At 32.4% G+C, this 17,454-nt stretch overlaps 4 protein-coding genes across 18 annotated transcripts in view; 2 read left to right on the top strand and 2 right to left on the bottom strand.

Annotated features, from left to right (window-relative positions):
* Positions 1-30: 30 nt before the first annotated feature.
* On the bottom strand, positions 31-3,600 carry Riok2 (RIO kinase 2). 2 transcript variants are annotated; one of them, XM_083045075.1, is made up of 6 exons: positions 3,243-3,598; positions 2,831-2,972; positions 2,346-2,724; positions 1,984-2,268; positions 1,262-1,888; positions 31-171 (listed from the first exon to the last, which is right to left on the bottom strand). In XM_083045075.1, exons 1-5 carry the CDS (start codon positions 3,306-3,308, stop codon positions 1,279-1,281), a joined length of 1,482 nt encoding a protein of 493 aa, XP_082901201.1. In that variant the 5' UTR covers positions 3,309-3,598; the 3' UTR covers positions 31-171; positions 1,262-1,278. The 2 variants fall into 2 exon arrangements, with proteins under 2 accessions (XP_082901201.1, XP_082901202.1); XM_083045076.1 differs by having other exon boundaries at positions 52-186; positions 3,243-3,600.
* Positions 3,601-4,726: 1,126 nt separating this feature from the next.
* Positions 4,727-8,822, top strand: Egh (beta-1,4-mannosyltransferase egh). 4 transcript variants are annotated; one of them, XM_083046224.1, is made up of 3 exons: positions 4,727-5,212; positions 6,177-6,985; positions 7,233-8,817. In XM_083046224.1, the coding sequence occupies exons 2-3, from the start codon at positions 6,182-6,184 to the stop codon at positions 7,803-7,805; spliced, it is 1,377 nt and encodes a 458-aa protein (XP_082902350.1). In that variant the 5' UTR covers positions 4,727-5,212; positions 6,177-6,181; the 3' UTR covers positions 7,806-8,817. The 4 variants fall into 4 exon arrangements, with proteins under 4 accessions (XP_082902350.1, XP_082902348.1, XP_082902349.1 ...); XM_083046222.1 differs by lacking the exon at positions 4,727-5,212 and adding an exon at positions 5,221-5,578; XM_083046223.1 differs by lacking the exon at positions 4,727-5,212 and adding an exon at positions 5,588-5,856.
* A 2,522-nt stretch (positions 8,823-11,344) lies between these two features.
* Positions 11,345-14,227, top strand: Eif2bepsilon (eukaryotic translation initiation factor 2B subunit epsilon). The gene is made up of 2 exons (XM_083046182.1): positions 11,345-12,785; positions 12,996-14,227. The coding sequence occupies exons 1-2, from the start codon at positions 12,096-12,098 to the stop codon at positions 14,223-14,225; spliced, it is 1,920 nt and encodes a 639-aa protein (XP_082902308.1). The 5' UTR covers positions 11,345-12,095; the 3' UTR covers positions 14,226-14,227.
* Positions 14,228-14,317: 90 nt separating this feature from the next.
* Positions 14,318-17,454, bottom strand: part of LOC145940716 (rabphilin-3A) — a 15,357-nt gene continuing 12,220 nt past the window's right edge. For 5 of the 11 annotated variants that reach the window (XM_083046170.1, XM_083046174.1, XM_083046173.1 and 2 more), the window contains 6 exons: positions 17,082-17,454; positions 16,840-17,012; positions 16,231-16,490; positions 16,006-16,152; positions 15,010-15,430; positions 14,332-14,697 (listed from right to left, as the gene is read on the bottom strand). The exon at positions 17,082-17,454 is cut by the window's right edge and continues 175 nt beyond it. In XM_083046170.1, the coding sequence (XP_082902296.1) occupies positions 14,570-14,697; positions 15,010-15,430; positions 16,006-16,152; positions 16,231-16,490; positions 16,840-17,012; positions 17,082-17,454 (1,502 nt within the window). In that variant the 3' untranslated portion in view covers positions 14,332-14,569. Of the gene's footprint in view, positions 14,698-15,009; positions 15,431-16,005; positions 16,153-16,230; positions 16,491-16,839; positions 17,013-17,081 lie in introns of those variants that run through there. The other 6 variants (XM_083046175.1, XM_083046179.1, XM_083046177.1 and 3 more) reach the window with 5 other exon arrangements.

The following is a 17,454-nucleotide window of genomic DNA, read 5'->3' as shown; positions in this document are numbered from 1 at the left end:
TCACTTCTTCACTATCAGCAGTGTGCATCCCCTAGGTAGACACGAATTTAATGAACTGTCCGATTTGTCCATATTTCGCAACTGCACCATGGGCGTCGCGGAGACACGTTGTTTTGTTGGAACTAGTAAAATCGATCCGCCCACCGTATATTGCAATCTGGCTTTTCCATCCTGCATCAATAAGTTCTATGTTCGCAGTGACATATAATATTATTATGTTTGCAAAGTAATATGACATAATATATATATCATGAAATATAAAAAACACAAGCTATAAATTATATTTTCATATTTATATATTTGAAACTAAATTGTTTTTAGAGCACAACAAATATTTGAAATTTCTTTTAAAATTTGGAATGTTTTAAATATTATAAATATGTTTTATCTTTATTTATAAATGCATGATTTATATATATCTAGAAAGAATACATTATTTAAAAATTATGCTAATTGATTCAAAGTTTTAAGAGAAGGCATTGTTAGATTCTGCTTGGAAAGAAGTAGAAAAGAAATCGAAAAATATAATTAAACAAGCGCCCTACAATAGTCATACATCAGAGAAATATTGTAATGTGTTTACTGAGAATTTTGATGTTTAGCTTTAGCTATCTGATCTTAGCACATATTTAAAGACGTAGAAAGTCTCACATTAAAATTCATACTAACAATAATGTATTCATACTAACAATAATTCAAGGTGGAACTGTTCATTAATAATGTATAGATCTTATATACGTTTAATTTGCAGGTCGAATTTATACGTAGCATTTAATAGTAGACAAATCAGAATATTTTGTTGTTTTGATAGTACATATTCTGTAATTAAGTGTGTGATAGTCATGTCATAAGAATATTATTAAATTATATACAATTGGAATAAATAGCAATTGGAAACTCCTGAGAGAACTACTTTTCATACAGAATTATTATTTTCCTACAAGGTGAGAAATATTCGATATTAATATAAATGCTTCTGAGTCTTCTCAAAAATACATCTTACTATCTTATCTGTAGCTAAATTTTTGCAAAATTCGCGGAAAACAAGTATGACGTCAAAAATCGTGCTTGTGTTGTATTATTATATAACTGAGAATCACAACACATAGCACACATAAAGATAACAGCAATGGATATAAATAATGGAAAGATATATGCGAGAAGAAACCATTTGTATTTGCAAAAGTGTATTTGTATCAAATTATTAAGAAAATATCTTTTTAGAATTACTTTTATATTATATGCATGATAAACGACTTACAATGTATGCCTAGTGCTTCATTCCAAACCCCAAATTCCTGTTAAATCTTTAATCGCATCTCTATTTTCTCTTCGTGTCCTTGTTACTGCGCTCGCTTCTCCTTTAACAAGTAACCTCTTTGACTGGCTCTTCTTTTCGCGATTGGCAAGCGCGAGTTTTACCCTGTTTTTTATCACTCCTGGTGCGATTGTAGCAGCTGTCGAGACACTCCGTATACTTTGTATATCATCATAATCATTAATATCTGCTACTTCGTCTTCCGCATTTGATGATAAGTCATATAATGCATGTTCATTATTCAGTTTGCATTCATTTTCTAAATTATTTTGCTTCTTGGAATATATTGTTGTAGATATTTCCTCTAAATGTTCATTATTTTGTATCGCTGTTTTATTGTGTGTAAGAACAGCACATTCTTCTTCTTTAGAGATTTCAGGTTCAAGCTCTAAATTATTTATTTGATCTTTTAAATCTTCGACATTATTAATGCAATCCTCGTATGTTTCTTCCTCAGTATCTTCGTCGTTTTGATCATCTGTTGTTATGTTCAGTTCTTTTAAAAGATCCTTTTGCATTTGTTTCATTAAACCACTAGCTCTAACTTCAGCATCTATGCAATCCTCACGTCTGAAAGAAATCGAATATCATTTATTAAATTAATAAGATATAAGTAAGGTATAAAATAACAAAAATAAAGAATATATATATTTTTTGCTACTTACGATACATCTTGGAAAGTTGGGTACAGTTCGCTCACATATCCAAAACGTCTTTTAAAAAAATCACGAATGCAGTTTACGTCTCTTTGAAAATATTCTTCTGCATTCTCATGTTCCGTAGAAATCATTTGTGGAAAATCAATAATAACTGGCTTGCCGTCATTTTTGATCATTATGTTAAATTCATTAAAGTCTCCATGTATAACACCATGATTTGCCAATCTAACAATCAAATCCATAAGTTCGTCGTACAATGCTTCCACATTGTTTACTTCATGTACATTACATCTGTAAACAAGACATACTGTAAGCAAAGCAGTATATAAAACTACATAATATCCAGGAAGTATTATTGACAAACGTACAAAGGTCCACCTTCAACCAGCTCCATTATAACACAATGCCTGTTAAAATCAATTGGCTTTGGCACAGGGAAACTTCTATCCAGGAGCACTTTCATATAGGCATATTCTCTAGTTGCCGAAAGTCTTGATAGATCTAACCAAGACGCGGATTGCCTGTGCTGATGATAGTCTCTTTTTTCCTTAATATTTCGGAAGCACGTTCTACCTAACCTATGTAACTTTAGACAAAGAGAAGTTCCCTCATCATTGGCAACAATATAGATATTAGATTCCTTGCCAACACCAATCTGATTTCCAAAAGAAGAAATTGTTCCTCTTTGTGTTAAGACTTTCAAAGCCAAGTAATCATAACCAGCATTTGTCAAACGAAAACCATCATCTAAAAAAATTTATTAAAATTTATTATTAAACATTTTTTAAATATTTTTTTAAATGCATTCTTAATTAAATTTACAGTAACATGCAACTAATTCTCAGTGCCTTACATCGCATCCCTCGTTCGTAGCTGAGCAACTTGTGCTTGCATAATTCCTTCAACAATTTCTGAACTCCACCGTAACGTAGATTCGCTATTTTCGCAGCAAATAATCCAGGTACGAGTTCGCGATTCCTCGAGCTTATTTCAATCTGAAAAAGATTGGACAAATGTTTAATTTAGATTTAACGTTCATATTCTGATTGTGAATAGAATATATTCATTCGATGACTGTAACAAAAAAAAAAAGATTTGAAAAATTAAAATCACCGCTGACGTAATAAAAATACAAAATTTTATTGAAAAAATGATTCTACATATTCATCGAGAAAAACATAATATAGAAGCGAATTTGGTAAACAATTTGTAATATTTTAGGAATAAAAGTTCAAAAATTCTATTGTAGGTTAAGAAATTCATACCGCCGTTAAAACACGAAAATCTTCTGGTGTTAAATATCGCAACAATTTAACATCCAATTTTCCCATGTTTTCCCTGATAAATAAATTACAAACAAACTATAAATTCAAACTTTTTACGATACTTTTCTCTCGATTAAATTATTATACACGCTAATATTCACTTTTACAGTTGCGCGCAAAGGATTGATGTTGAAAATGATTAAGTCCTATTCACAAAAATTTGCACAGTTTACATGACAGAACAATCGACCAATCGCGTGTCCGTTAAGGTCATTCACAAACATAGTAAGAATGAGGCTACGTTCGGAACGCCACTCGGTGCACACGAACTCACACCACCCGTTCGGAAACCTTAAGGGCCATTCCACAATAGGTTGCAAATGCTCTCGTTGCCAGTTGATAATTGCGGATTGACCAATCGGATTGGTAAAATATTTATAAATATTTCTACAGTCAAAGGTGGAGACTATTGAAGATCTATACATATGTCACAAGTTTATAGTTTATAGCATGAACAGTGTTGCCAATTTCAAATCGCGCAACCATAGAATATATAATTTATAATATTGGAGCGCGTGTCGATGTGCGCGGTGCGTTCGACTTTTAACCTTCAAGTGGCGCCGCGTCACGCGGTCGGAATTCGGCGCGCGGAGTGGGGGGCTGTGGTGGGGGGTGAGAGTGGGGGGTTGCGCGCGCTCTCACGTGCGCGGCGCACCGGCGCGCGCGTCTCCCCACTCTCACCCCCCCACCACAGCCCCCCACTCCGCGCGCCTAATTCCGACCGCGTGACGCGGCGCCACTTGAAGATTAAAAGTCGAACGCACCGCGCACATCGACATCGACACGCGCTCTCTCTCTCTCTCTCTCGTTTCGTGTTGCGCGTTGCGCATAGAATCAAGTATTATCTATTAGCGCTGACAGCGTCGTTCTATCTCTGTTACTTACTAAAAGTTGAACAAGGACAGAGCACGCTGATAGCGCTAAAAGCGCGCTCCCTGAACGCATCCCAAGTCAATAATGAATGATGATCTCCCCATATTTGATTTCAAATATGTCAAATAATAATATTAATATAATAATAATAATATATTGATATTATTATAAAAATAATATTAATATTATATTAATATTTATATTAATATTTATATTAATATTTGATAATATTAATATTATTATTTATAATAATATATATTATTATTTATAATATAATATTAGTATTATTAATATTATTTTATTTCAAATAATATTAATTTGATGTCAAATGTGTCGATGGCTCTCCATTTTTACACACAAAACTGTTCGGAAACACTCCACACCCGAGGACACACCGTATCCCCTCCTCTACTCCACTGGAATCATGAAATCACACGTGACGTTTCCGAACGCAGCCTGACTGTGATTGGTCGATTAGCCTACGATTACGATGAAAATTTTTTCACGTGTTATCATATCATGGCATAAATAGTTTATGCCTGTTATGTTCAAGATTCTTTATCTTTCCTTCTTTTCTTTTCAACATTGAAATATATACATCTATTTCTTTTTAACCGCAAAAGTGTAACATAACACAGCTCTATATATATACATATAAAAAACAAACCTCGTATGTATGCACATACATTCAATTTGAGCATGACTACGTAATAGCGTAGCGCGAACGTTACAAATTATTGTACAAAGTGGAGGATTCGAAAGAAGGCGTCGATCGTTGGTTCCTCTTGGAGAATTTCGAGAGGAAAGCGCGAATCGGGGCCGTATATATGTATGTATGTATATATATGAGCGTTCTTGCGCGTAAAAAAACGAGTATTCGCGGGAAAAAAAAAAGTTTCGCTGAAAAATGATGAAAAAACGCATTCACGCAACGACAGAGCATCGATAATAAATCAGCTGTTGCGCTCACGGACGATGGGCGGTGTCGGCGCATTTACGATCATCACGCACACCTGAGCATTCATCGGCCACCGCAGGTATGCAAGTGCGTCCGTTATTAAAGAAGAGAACGTTTGCGTTCGGGCGGCTCGATTGAAATTGACAGGAGGCTGCGTGACAACCTCCTCGCAATCTTGAGGCCGCGCGCGACATTTATAATTTGTATACGCGACCCTCGGTTTTACGGTCCGTTGGTTTGCCGGATATATCCCGCTCCTCTCACAACAATCTACAAATCATGTCGCGATCGCGTATCGCGAGGAACGAAGCGCGGCGATATCGATAAGGTTGCGCAAGAGAGTGCCGCCGTTATCGCCGATAGCGAGTGAAACGCGCTTTCGCGCGCATCCAAGCCCGTCAAATATCACGGGGATATTCGCGAGAGTAGGATTCCCTCGATCGCGGTAATGTTTCAGTTATAATATTTCGATTCGACAATCTGTATCTTAAGTCATAATTCTACGAAAAAGATTGTATTCATTCGCGATAACGATAAATTGGACGAGTGACGCTTCAGTTATCAATTCACTTATTATCTCGCGAATTCTGAGTCACCACTTAACGTAAAACGATTCTAATTTTCTAAGGTCTTGAATTACGAGTTTTTCTAATTGGCAGCATAATTTAGCCAACCGTGACATGTAGCAATGCTATATTAGCTGTGTATGTGTGTATGTTACACGTATGTATACATATATTTATATATAGATTGTGTGTATACATAATGCATTCAGTTCTATAACTGAAGGCCAAATTAATCTTTGCTATTCAAAAATAGTTGCTCTCATCATTCACTGAGCACTTATTATAATTTAGGTTAAATTGCTTTTTCAAATCAATGAATCACAAGATTATGAAATACAATCTCTCTTGTATGTCTCTTATATTATTAAAATTAACAAACTTGCACTTTTAATTGCTTAGATTAAGTATAATTTAAATTTATACATGTTATAGATTTAGAATTAAAATTATTTGTTAGATGTGTATTATTATTTGCAGGCATAATGTTGAACAGTATAACAAAACACATCTTACATTGCTGTCTGCTGCTCATAGTCATACTGATATTCGAATTTGTGTCCGGTGGACTTCGGTGGGATACAGAGCAAAAAGAAGAAATTGATCCATGGACACGATACGGCATTATTGGTGCAGTCACTTTGTACCTGCTACGTACAGTGACATTTCTTTCCTTGCCTCAAGTTTTATTCAATTTTATAGGATTAACGATATACAATGCATTCCCTGATAAAGTAATCTTGAAAGGCTCACCTCTGCTTGCACCATTTGTTTGTATAAGAATAGTGACTCGTGGAGATTATCCACAATTAGTGAAAACAAATGTAAAGAGAAACTTAAATAAATGTATAGAAGCTGGTCTTGAGAATTTCCAAATAGAGGTAGTGAGTGATAAGCCAGTAAGTTTAACACCGCATCGTAGAGTACGAGAAGTTGTTGTCCCTCCAAAGTATCGCACAAGTAGTGGTGCCTTGTTCAAGGCTCGTGCTTTACAATACTGCCTCGAGAGCTCGGTAAACGAATTAGTTGATCACGACTGGATTGTACATCTTGATGAAGAAACTTTGATGACTGAGAATTCTGTTCGTGGCATATTGAACTTTATATTGGACGGCAAACATCAATTTGGCCAAGGATTAATCACATATGCTAATGAGGATGTTGTTAACTGGATCACCACATTAGCTGATAGCTTCAGAGTAGCGGATGATATGGGAAAGCTAAGATTACAATTCACCATGTTCCACAAGCCATTTTTTAGTATGAAAGGATCCTATGTTGTAACACAGGTAATTTTTAATCAGATTCTAATCTAATCTATCTAATTTATCTTCTAATTTATATCAATCTTATTACAGAAAAAGTTTAAATTTATTATAAAATATATATTTTTTCCTCTCTCTCTATATATATTTTCTTTATATATTTCAATTATAAAATATTAAAACAATAACGGATATAATTATTATTTTACATAGATGTATTCACTATTTTATTTTTATACATATTAAGGTTTTTGTGAAATATGCATTACAGATGGGAGCAGAAAAGCAGGTCTCGTTTAATAACGGATTAGATGGATCTGTCGCAGAGGATTGTTTCTTTGCGATGAAAGCATTTTCCCAGGGATATACGTTCAACTTTGTAGAAGGCGAAATGTGGGAGAAATCGCCATTCACTCTATGGGATTTTGTACAGCAAAGAAAAAGATGGCTGCAAGGTATATTACTTGTCGTACATTCCAAAGTAATTCCATTAAGAAAAAAATTATTGCTGGGTATTTCGTGTTATTCATGGGTGACGATGCCTCTTTCCACTTCTAACATCGTCTTAGCCGGATTGTGTCCAATTAACTGTTTACCATTGATTGATTTTCTATGCGCTTTTATCGGCGCGGTAAATATTTATATGTATGTGTTCGGAGTAGTTAAATCATTTTCTCTGTATCGTTTTGGTGTGGCTCGATTTATGCTTTGTATATGTGGTGCATTATCCACCATTCCGTTCAATATAATTATTGAGAACGTCGCTGTCATATGGGGCTTATTCGGTAAGAAACACAAGTTCTATGTCGTTAACAAGGAATATAGGCCGCCAGTGACTGTATGATGTGTCATCAGTTTAGAGCTCTTATCTAACTGATGCATACTTAGCAGCAGTATAAAGTTTCCATTGTGCATGCGCACAATTAGTACCTGTAAATTTACATAAGAAAATTCATTGCTGTCATAAATAAAATATTTATAATTAGTATTACGTAGGAATTATAAAATTCCTAAGATAAAGTGGTAAATTTTATGAAAAGTAAATGGTATATAAAGTAATACACAGCAATAGGTATGAGTGCAGTATTAAAATATATTTTATGTTGGCATTAAAGCATTGCGCCAAATTTCTCTATTAAAAGTACTCTTTTACTTGTCAAAAATATATTTATGCCAATATCTTGTTCTCATAGTACAAGTCATACATGTCATGTGTACTTTGATCTCATGTAAACGTGTTTAGCATTCATTAAGTTATATATTATTTTATAAGTTCCTTTTCTCACGTTAAATTTACACATATCTTTACACATATCTTTATTTCAATGCAATTTTCAATGTCACCAATTCTTATTGTGTTCAGAAATATCTTATTTTTGCCATATTCCAGTATTTTTTTTTTTTTTTCTTAAATTGCTTGAAACATATGAAGTGTTATGCATATTGATAACAATTTCATATTGACAATTTCTGAAGTATTTAAATATTTTACTTAATAGCAATAAGTCATATATATCATTATAATTCGGCAAACTGTGATAAATCTTGTTTTCACTTATAACATTTTAATATTGCAGAATAATTTATAAAATTTTATTAAATGTGCACAAACACAAATTTTAAAAAAATTATGTAATATGAGTCACAAAATTTTTCTTGATATCGAGATATATAACGGTTTTATAAAATGTTTTCACAATTTTATACATTTTATAAATATTGTCAATTTTAATTAATGACAAAATATAATATTGGTGTACTAATTATATTGGTTTATAATTCCAATATGATTAGTATGTGTATGTATGCAGTACATAAAATTAACTTAATTGTGAACAAAGAAGAGATGAACATCTCTAAAAAGATATAAATGTAATATGTATTTACGTTTTTTCTCCTTTTTTTGATAAAATTGAAATATTATATCTTTTAAAGTAAATTTAATTAGTATTTTAAATATTCTGATTTTATATATGAAAAAATTATGATTATATATGCAAAAAAATTACAATAATTAGAAAAAATAGAAGAAATATAAGTCTATCTAAATTTTAACTTTACAGATATTAATAAATTTCTCTTTACATATTATACTACTTAAATTAAATTGTTTCTTAATAGTTTTTGCGCATATCTTCGAAAAAAACAAAGTTAATATTAATTTAAAAGTTAATAGAAATTTTTTAAAAGTTAATAGAAATTTTTTAAATGTGATTTTGTTATGCAATGCATAATATTTTATTTATTAAATTACAACTATAAAATTATTCATAAAAAGACATGTTTAAATGATCATTTTGTCATAATTATACATTTCTACGAAATATTAATGTATTAATATTTTTTAACATTTTAACATTTACATAATAATATGTCTATTAAATAAATTTTAAGACGCTGTTTAACTTAATAATCAAATTAGGGCTTTCCCACACATACATACATATAATACACAAAACATTATATTTTATAATATACACTATATAATATTTTTAAGTTTGGAAATTTCATCTTTTATGATTTATGACAAATGATGATATGTGAACTGGGCTTAGAAATAACAAAGCAATATATTGAGCAAGACTTATTATATCTAGTCAAGAAGATATAAAGAATATTGAAAAATATGAAAATTTCCATCAATATGCATATAAATAAATAATACAAACTTACTAACGTTTTAATGCGATTGTGTTAATGCAATATCGAATATAATTATTTCAAAATATTTTGTTTTGATAAAAAATTACAATTTTAAAAAGATTTCTGGAAATATTTTAGTTTTTTTTATTAAATTATTTAAATTTTATTAAAATTTTTTTTATATATAGAATAACGGTATAGATTATGCGGTTTTAAATTGCTATATTCAGCATTAAAAGATAATTAATATTATAATAATGATATTACAGATTACACATTACATGATAATTTCATACTTTCACATTATACATTTTTCATATAATTATGTTTTACTACAATTATGAATTATTATAAGATTGTCATTGCTACAATCATTTTATATTGATTGTAGCAGTTATAATCTTTTGATTGTATAATTTTATTGCATAATATTATATAATCAATTGAGCGTATTGCATTGCGCCTTTTACACATTTTGTAAGATATTCAAACCAGTTACATTTTTTAAGTATTTTATTGTGTCACATGAAAAATGAATAAGTACATTTGCACACTAGTCTCATATCTCAGCCATTTATTTCATCATCTAGGCAGCAGTACTAATATAAATCGAACATAAAGATTATAAATGCAGAAGTGTAATTTATATTACTTTGATAGAGACAAATTTAAAGGAATTATTAAATTTTTTTTTAGTTTAAATTTGTTTTTAATATTAATACTTTTTGCTTTTCTAAATATTTTAAAGGGCTCATGATATAAATGAACATAAAAAGAATTTATAATAAAACAAAAAATTATCTTGGAGTGAAGCTAAAAATGTTTTATTTGCTTTTTATTCGATTGAAATTTACGTCTATTTATTATATAGCAATTACATAACTTTGGAAATTTCTGAATTATGCATTAATTAAATGTAGATCAAATTCTGTATTAATTAAATGTAGATCAAATTGGATGAAACATCAGTTTTTCTTTTGTATTAAGAAGAAGAATAGAAATAACTTATTGAGTTAGCATAATTATTTTTATTTAATCTTTAAGTATTATATGTAGTTTTATGTAGTCATCAAATTGAATGTTTTATTTGAAATAATTGTATTTTTATTATTTGTCACACACACATACACATAACACATACACATGCATACAATTAATTTTGTGTTTTTTCTTTAAACCAATGATTAAACACACAAGCGTATTATGTTATATAACATTATACTAAGCGAAGAAATTTATAGTGTTAATCAGATATAACTATTATAAGATTTTGAACTGTTATGACAATTGCAATTATTGCATTGAATTTAGAACAAACATTTAAAAACTTTGAATTATATATATTAAGAAAAATAAAAAAATTGAAAGTGGATGATCACTTTCTATTAAATGTCCGTATTTTTCTATTCTCTAGACTAGATTATAAGATAGTTTTCATTGTTCTTCAATTTTATTTTATCTGACATGCGAAATGTCTCTAAAAAATTGTATACAAATGTAAAAATTTGTTCAAAATTTTATATTCCAACAGATTCTCATTGAGAATTTATTTATATCTGTTTATGCTTTGAGCTATTATATTATTATATGAAGATATATTCAAATGTAGTAATTGAATTTTGTGCTATCGATGTGCGTTCTGTATTACTTTATTTGTATTATTTGTAAGTTTGAAGTATGATTATATAATTTCACAAATTAAACAAACAAGATTATTCTACTCTAAGTTATCTATATACTATATATATACTATATCTATATACTATATACATATTTCAACTTGTAATGACTTTTTAATGATAATATTGCTATCATATCATGCGATGACATTGTCATTTAAAAATAAAATAGACATATAGACGACTTAGAGTAAGGAAATCTTGCCTATCTAATTTGTAAAATTGTAATCATTTCAGACTCATAAACAACTTATTCTCAATTATATTTGATTAACTATGTTATTATGATATTAATTACGATAGGAATATTATATGAATTATGATAGGAATAATTATAACTATAATAGGATTATTATAAGAATAAGTGTAAAAATGTGTATACATATATGTCCATAGACATAAATTTTATTTAAATTATGTTTTTTTAAATTTTTTTAAATTTGATTTATTCTATATGTATGTTTGCGCGCGTCGACATCTAGTAAGTTATCTTTCTTTAAGTTGGGACAAATGATTGTGTTCTAAAATTGATTTCTCGAATGGCATAGCGTTCTATTGACCAATCAGGAAAGAGAAATTTTTGTTTCTCGAACTTGCTACTCTATTATAAATTCTATGTCTATGCTCATATATGAAGGTAGACAAGCAGGTGGCGCTAAAATTAACCTCTCCTCTTTCAAGAGAGAAGTTTGTTGATTCTCGCGCAATTTTTACGTGTTTGTAAGGTTATTTTATGTATTTTCTCGACGAAATATTACACTTATGTACTAGTGTAAACTATTAATAACTCAATTTATCAATAATTCAAAACAATGACATCAAAAGTGTGTAAGAAGGATGTTCTGCAAGCTGTTATCCTTGCGGATGATTTTACAACAAGCTTGTCGCCCTCGCAAAATATATTCCCGAGCATCTTGATGCCGGTGATAAACGTACCGCTTTTCGATTATATGATCGAAACGTTGATCAAGTCTAGAATACAAGAAGTATTCCTTTACTGTAGCAGTCATGTCGATCTGCTTAAAAAGTATGTGAAGGAAAAGGATTACAAAGGAACTACAATCTCTCTGATCATTTCCGATGGCTGCAGCTCCCTCGGAGATGCTTTACGAGATATTGATACAAAGGGCTGGATCAGAGGATACTTTATACTGATTCGTGGAAACACATTCGTCAATACAGATCTTAAAACCCTGCTCAATGCACATTGTTTGAAAGTCGAGAAAGATAAAGGAGCAGCTATGACCATGGTATTACGAAATTTTGGTTCAACAAAGGATTCTTACATGAATGAGGAAACTTCTTTGGTTGTATCGGATAAAAGCAGCAACAAAATACTGTATTATACAAAACTGAAGAACAGCGAGAAGAAAGTGAAGTTGGAATTAAACTGGTTCCTCGATCATAACGAAATAGAGCTCAACACATGCTACTTGGATACTCATATTTATTTGTGTTCACCATCTGTCTTGCCACTGTTTGCTGATAATTTTGACTTTCAGGTAATTAAATTAAACTATTTTTTCATATAAAATGTCGAATTTTACATTGTTATCTTTAATTGCAATATGCAATAACAATATATATATATATATATATATATATTTTTATTGTAACATATATATATATATTATAACTATATATATATTTATAATATATATATATATATATATAAGTTGATATATATTACTATATTAAAATGTTCTCTTTAGACTATGGATGATTTTATTAGAGGGGTATTGATGAATGAGGAGATATTGGACTCGAGAATTTATTGGCAGCAGTTAAATGTAGAAGATTATGCCTTGCCGATTACATCATGGAAGGCTTACCATATGCTTACTCAAGATGTCTTACGGAGACATACTTTTCCTTTGGCGGCAGATGCTTTTCCCTCGTTAAAAAATTTTATATGCATGCCACAGAGCACATACAAACACGAAACTGCTCTTGCTAAAGGTTGCATTCTGGAAAAAGACTGTATTCTTGGATTTAACAGTACGTTAGGAAATAATACTAAAGTTGCAAGATCTGTAATTGCAGACCATTGTATTATAGGTAGTAACGTTAATATACGTAATTCGTATATCTTTTCAAACATTAGAATCAAGGATAATTGCACTATTGTGAACAGTATCTTGTTTCCGAATTGCATTATCAGGTATGGTAGCCAAATAGATGGATGTATATTGTGTCCTGAAATTGATGTTGCTGCTCGTAGTCAATACATCGATATCGTCGTCGAGTCTCTATCATCCGGCGTGTCTAAGACTAAAATGTCAGAACTCAGAGTTAATGATGAATTTTTGTATTTTAAAAACAACAAAGTAGCCGATTGTGATAATTGCTCCACAGAATCGTCTAGCAGCGAAGAGGATTCCGAACGTGATTCTCCGATTCCAGACGACATGAATATGTTCTTGTCTGAAGTTATCGACAGTCTGTTACGTGGTTATCAGGATAAGCTCAACTGCGAGAATTTGATTCTAGAAATTAACTCTTCGAGATACGCGTATAACGTCACCATCCGCGAGGTGACGTACAACGTCATTAAAGCGATTCTCAGTCTGCCTTTACATTATCTTTCCGAAACGAAAACTCCCGTTAATAGCCAGAACTATCAAAAGAATCTGAAAGCTATTATAACTTATTTTAATTCCATTATTTTGAATTATGTTAAAAATGAAGACGCGCAAGATGATTGTTTGCGCGCTATAGAGGATATTGCTAGTACGACCGACGAGTTGCTGCCATATACGCAACACCTGTTGCATCAGTTTTACGATCGCGATATACTGTCGGAAGAGAAAATTTTAGAGTGGTACGAATCCACTAGCGAGGACACGGATGTGCTTCATAGCAAAGTGAGAAATTCCGTTCAGCCGTTCATTAAATGGTTACGAGAGGCGGAGGAAGATTCTACTGAAAGCGATAATGATTAGAGATACTCTATTTAAAGATCGCCTATATAATTTATAAAATAAAGTGGCTGTATGTATAATTGTAAGAAAAACTGTATATAGTGCACATAATATATGAACGCATTGTACAAAAATTGTGATAGGGGGATTATTTGTCAACTTCTCTTTGTTTTCTTGTATCAACTTTTTTTTTTCTTTATAATACTTGATTTTTGAGCAACGGTAAATCACGCACCAAATCGATAATTTGCGTCAAGTATACGCGCATGTATATGCATGCGTATATCAGCATAATGATAAAGCCCGCATGGCTCGCGCGTGTTTAATCTTGACCTTCTATCCTCTCGTTCCCTAAGCCGAAGTTATTATTCTATAGGTACGTCCATCTCCGCCAGGTTGTGCCATGCCAGATGACGATGATCCGGAAATTTGATTGCGTCTACCCAGTGCCGCAAACGCGCTCCCTTGCTACCGCAACCCAGCATGAGGCCTCCTGGAAATTGTGCAGACACGTGTCAACATATATGTAAGTGCTTCATTTGATTAAACGCAATCAGTTAATTCTGGATTGATTATATTAATCCAAATATTTAACTATACATATATAATTCTCTAGAATTCGATATATATATATATATATATATATATATGTATAGTAATTAAATTAAATTCTGATTGCGAAGCACATTATAATTAACTTAAGCATTGTTGGATCTCTTAGACTGCAAACTTTCCTAAAATAAATCTTATAATTCAAAAAAGATACGGGGGATAAAATCGTGGCTAATATAATAGCTCATAGTACCCAAGTAATCGTTACTCTTGCCGAAGTCCTTGTCCCATACGGAGATGCATAGCGTCAGCTTCATCAACTCCGTCAAGCGAGTCGCGAAAACGAACTCTTCGTTCCATTCTGGATTCAACGTCTTCCGTTTGATGCTCGTGCTTTGCGAGTTGCGGCCGGCCGCTTTCTTCACCTTTTTGGCAGTAGCGCGAGCGGTCGAGTAATTTAGGAATCGTTGCTGCCGATGATTGTCGGTCGCATCCTCGACGAGGGCTAGTTTGACGAATGGGTCAGAAAATCCGTTGCTGTCCATGGGCAGGAGATTCATAGCGCGATGTATCGTGACCAGCAGCGCACGTCGACGCGTACAATAGTTCAGGCTTATCTGTATCTGCCCGCGTCCGCTTGAGCATATGCCCCAAATTTCCTCTTCGTTGTCTACCTGCATCGAAGTAATCGATATACTGTATACACGCTGATAAGAATATGAGAAACGCTGATTTTTTTTGCCTTTTTGTATTCTATTATCACGCATTATAAGATTTATTTTATGAATAATTAATATACTTAATTTAAATCTCATATTTAAATGAAATATTTGTTTTCCTCGTACTGAATACAACAATCCATTTATAATCAGTAATCTAATTTGAATTGGATAATAGATATATACACATATTTGATGAATATATTTTTACGTAAAAATTCATGAAATTTGTTTAAAACATTTGCTGACATTTATTTTATGAAACATTTTAAAACTTTTATTTTATGACAACTTAATCCGTAATTAAAATTTCTCGTATTTTAAATTTCACATTTTGTCGTGAAATTAATAATATTCATACATTGATTAATGCTATTCTATTTATAATATGTGCATATTATAAATTGAAAAATTTGTAGAAATATAATCTATAAAACAAATTTCTATATACAAGCAATCACTACGAATTACTTTGAATTTCTATAATATTGAGAGATTTTTCATTGTATTTTTTTCTGCATTTAACATACCGGATAATGAGGCTGCAGAGAAACTTTGTAATGTTTCGTTTGATATGATTGCAATTCGTGTAGAGGAAATTTCGCTTCTCCCAGGAAGTCTTGGCCCGATGGGTCGTCCTGGATGATTAAGACGTGCAACGCCTTGCCACTCGAGATCTAGAGAAATTTCTAGCATGTATTTATAATTTATTTGCGAGAAAATTGATATTCATATATTATAATATTGATCTATACATCGGTTTCCGTCGTTCCGTAAAAATTCACCGTCTCGTTGAACTCCGGGTCGCGCGTCTTGTGCACCGTTTTTGTTCGCAATCGGCTGCTCGTTGCTATTTTTCCTACGGGCAATATATTCAACTTGCAAAAGGGATCGGCGAGGCCTTGAATGTCCATAGGTATTAAACGACGTGCACGTTCCACCTTGCACTGGAGGCACTGATCGGCCGGGTCGTATCGCAAGGAGACTTCGAGAGTCCCATAATCTTGTCCCGTTTCTGTTTCAATTTTAACATTTCGTTATTTCAATGTTCAATTTGAGATTTTGTCTAAATTAGATTAAATTGCAAAACTATTTTGATTTTTGATTTTTATATGGTACGGTTCCTTTACGATTTTTCTTCTATTTTTACGTTTCTCATAATATTTACAGTATATTAATATTTAATAATACCTTGATAAGTTCAAATTTCAAACTTAAATTAATTTAAAAAAAATTGTGTCATTTGCGCTTGTTAGTTGATTGAAATGTCTTCAATGATCTCTTAAAATATTAAAATTATTTGAATTTTTTTTTTTAAATGACAGCATAGTTTATTTTAATACTAATAAGACGATTTTATTGACCTTTCGGACATTCCGGAGTTCTTGGCGCCCTGACTTGGCTGTTGCTGCGAGTCCCGCTGGAAGAGCTGTCCTGATCTGAGCAAGATTTGTTCCGTTCCGTATTTCTCTCGAGGATCTTGCTCATAGTCTGAAACCGCTTGACTGGCGTGGTCGGCGTCACCGGTGTCTTCAGTCTGTATAGGGGATGACGATTCCTCGTATAAGTTCAAACCTCCACCCCGCTTGTCATCATCCTTACTTACCTGAGAGATTGTACCTGAGTGCCCTTCGATCGATCCAGAGAGGTGGAAGCGTCCTTGGGAGTACTCGATATTTCACTGTTCTCTTCCTCATCAGCCTCGTTGGCCTTCTCGTCGTCCACGAAGATATCTTCGAAGGATACGTGTTGTTCTGTCTGTAGACCGCTCGGACTCTTGCCGCTTGTCCTCGATCGAGGGGTGCCGATTGAACCCGTGGGTGAAAGTCGACTGCATTGTGACGCGATTGACAGACAGGACTTGTCCAGCCTGTCGGAGCCGGCATCATCGCGGTATCCCGAAGGCGACAGACCGTTCGGCCTGCCTCGAGGACTCTTCGGCGATGAGGTGCTGGTCGCGGGGCTAGAGATTGTCAGTT

Source organism: Prenolepis imparis, unplaced genomic scaffold, assembly GCF_030444845.1.
Source record: "Prenolepis imparis isolate NDT839.2.m4 unplaced genomic scaffold, iyPreImpa1.0 SCAF_9, whole genome shotgun sequence".
Classification (NCBI taxonomy): domain Eukaryota; kingdom Metazoa; phylum Arthropoda; class Insecta; order Hymenoptera; family Formicidae; genus Prenolepis; species Prenolepis imparis.
This window is presented reverse-complemented; position numbering and strand designations above follow the sequence as displayed.

Excerpts from the sequence above, each read along its gene's own strand:
- Riok2 (XM_083045076.1), bottom strand. The coding sequence starts at position 3,308 with ATGGGAAAATTGGATGTTAAATTGTTGCGATATTTAACACCAGAAGAT. Across the intron at positions 2,725-2,830 it reads CTACGAACGAGGGATGCGAT|ATGATGGTTTTCGTTTGACA; the intron begins GTAAGGCACTGA and ends AAATTTTTTTAG. Across the intron at positions 2,269-2,345 it reads CTGGTTGAAGGTGGACCTTT|ATGTAATGTACATGAAGTAA; the intron begins GTACGTTTGTCA and ends TCTTGTTTACAG.
- Egh (XM_083046221.1), top strand. The coding sequence starts at position 6,013 with ATGAATCACAAGATTATGAAATACAATCTCTCTT. Across the intron at positions 6,047-6,176 it reads TATGAAATACAATCTCTCTT|GCATAATGTTGAACAGTATA; the intron begins GTATGTCTCTTA and ends TATTATTTGCAG. Across the intron at positions 6,986-7,232 it reads GATCCTATGTTGTAACACAG|ATGGGAGCAGAAAAGCAGGT; the intron begins GTAATTTTTAAT and ends TATGCATTACAG.
- Eif2bepsilon (XM_083046182.1), top strand. The coding sequence starts at position 12,096 with ATGACATCAAAAGTGTGTAAGAAGGATGTTCTGCAAGCTGTTATCCTT. Across the intron at positions 12,786-12,995 it reads CTGATAATTTTGACTTTCAG|ACTATGGATGATTTTATTAG; the intron begins GTAATTAAATTA and ends TGTTCTCTTTAG.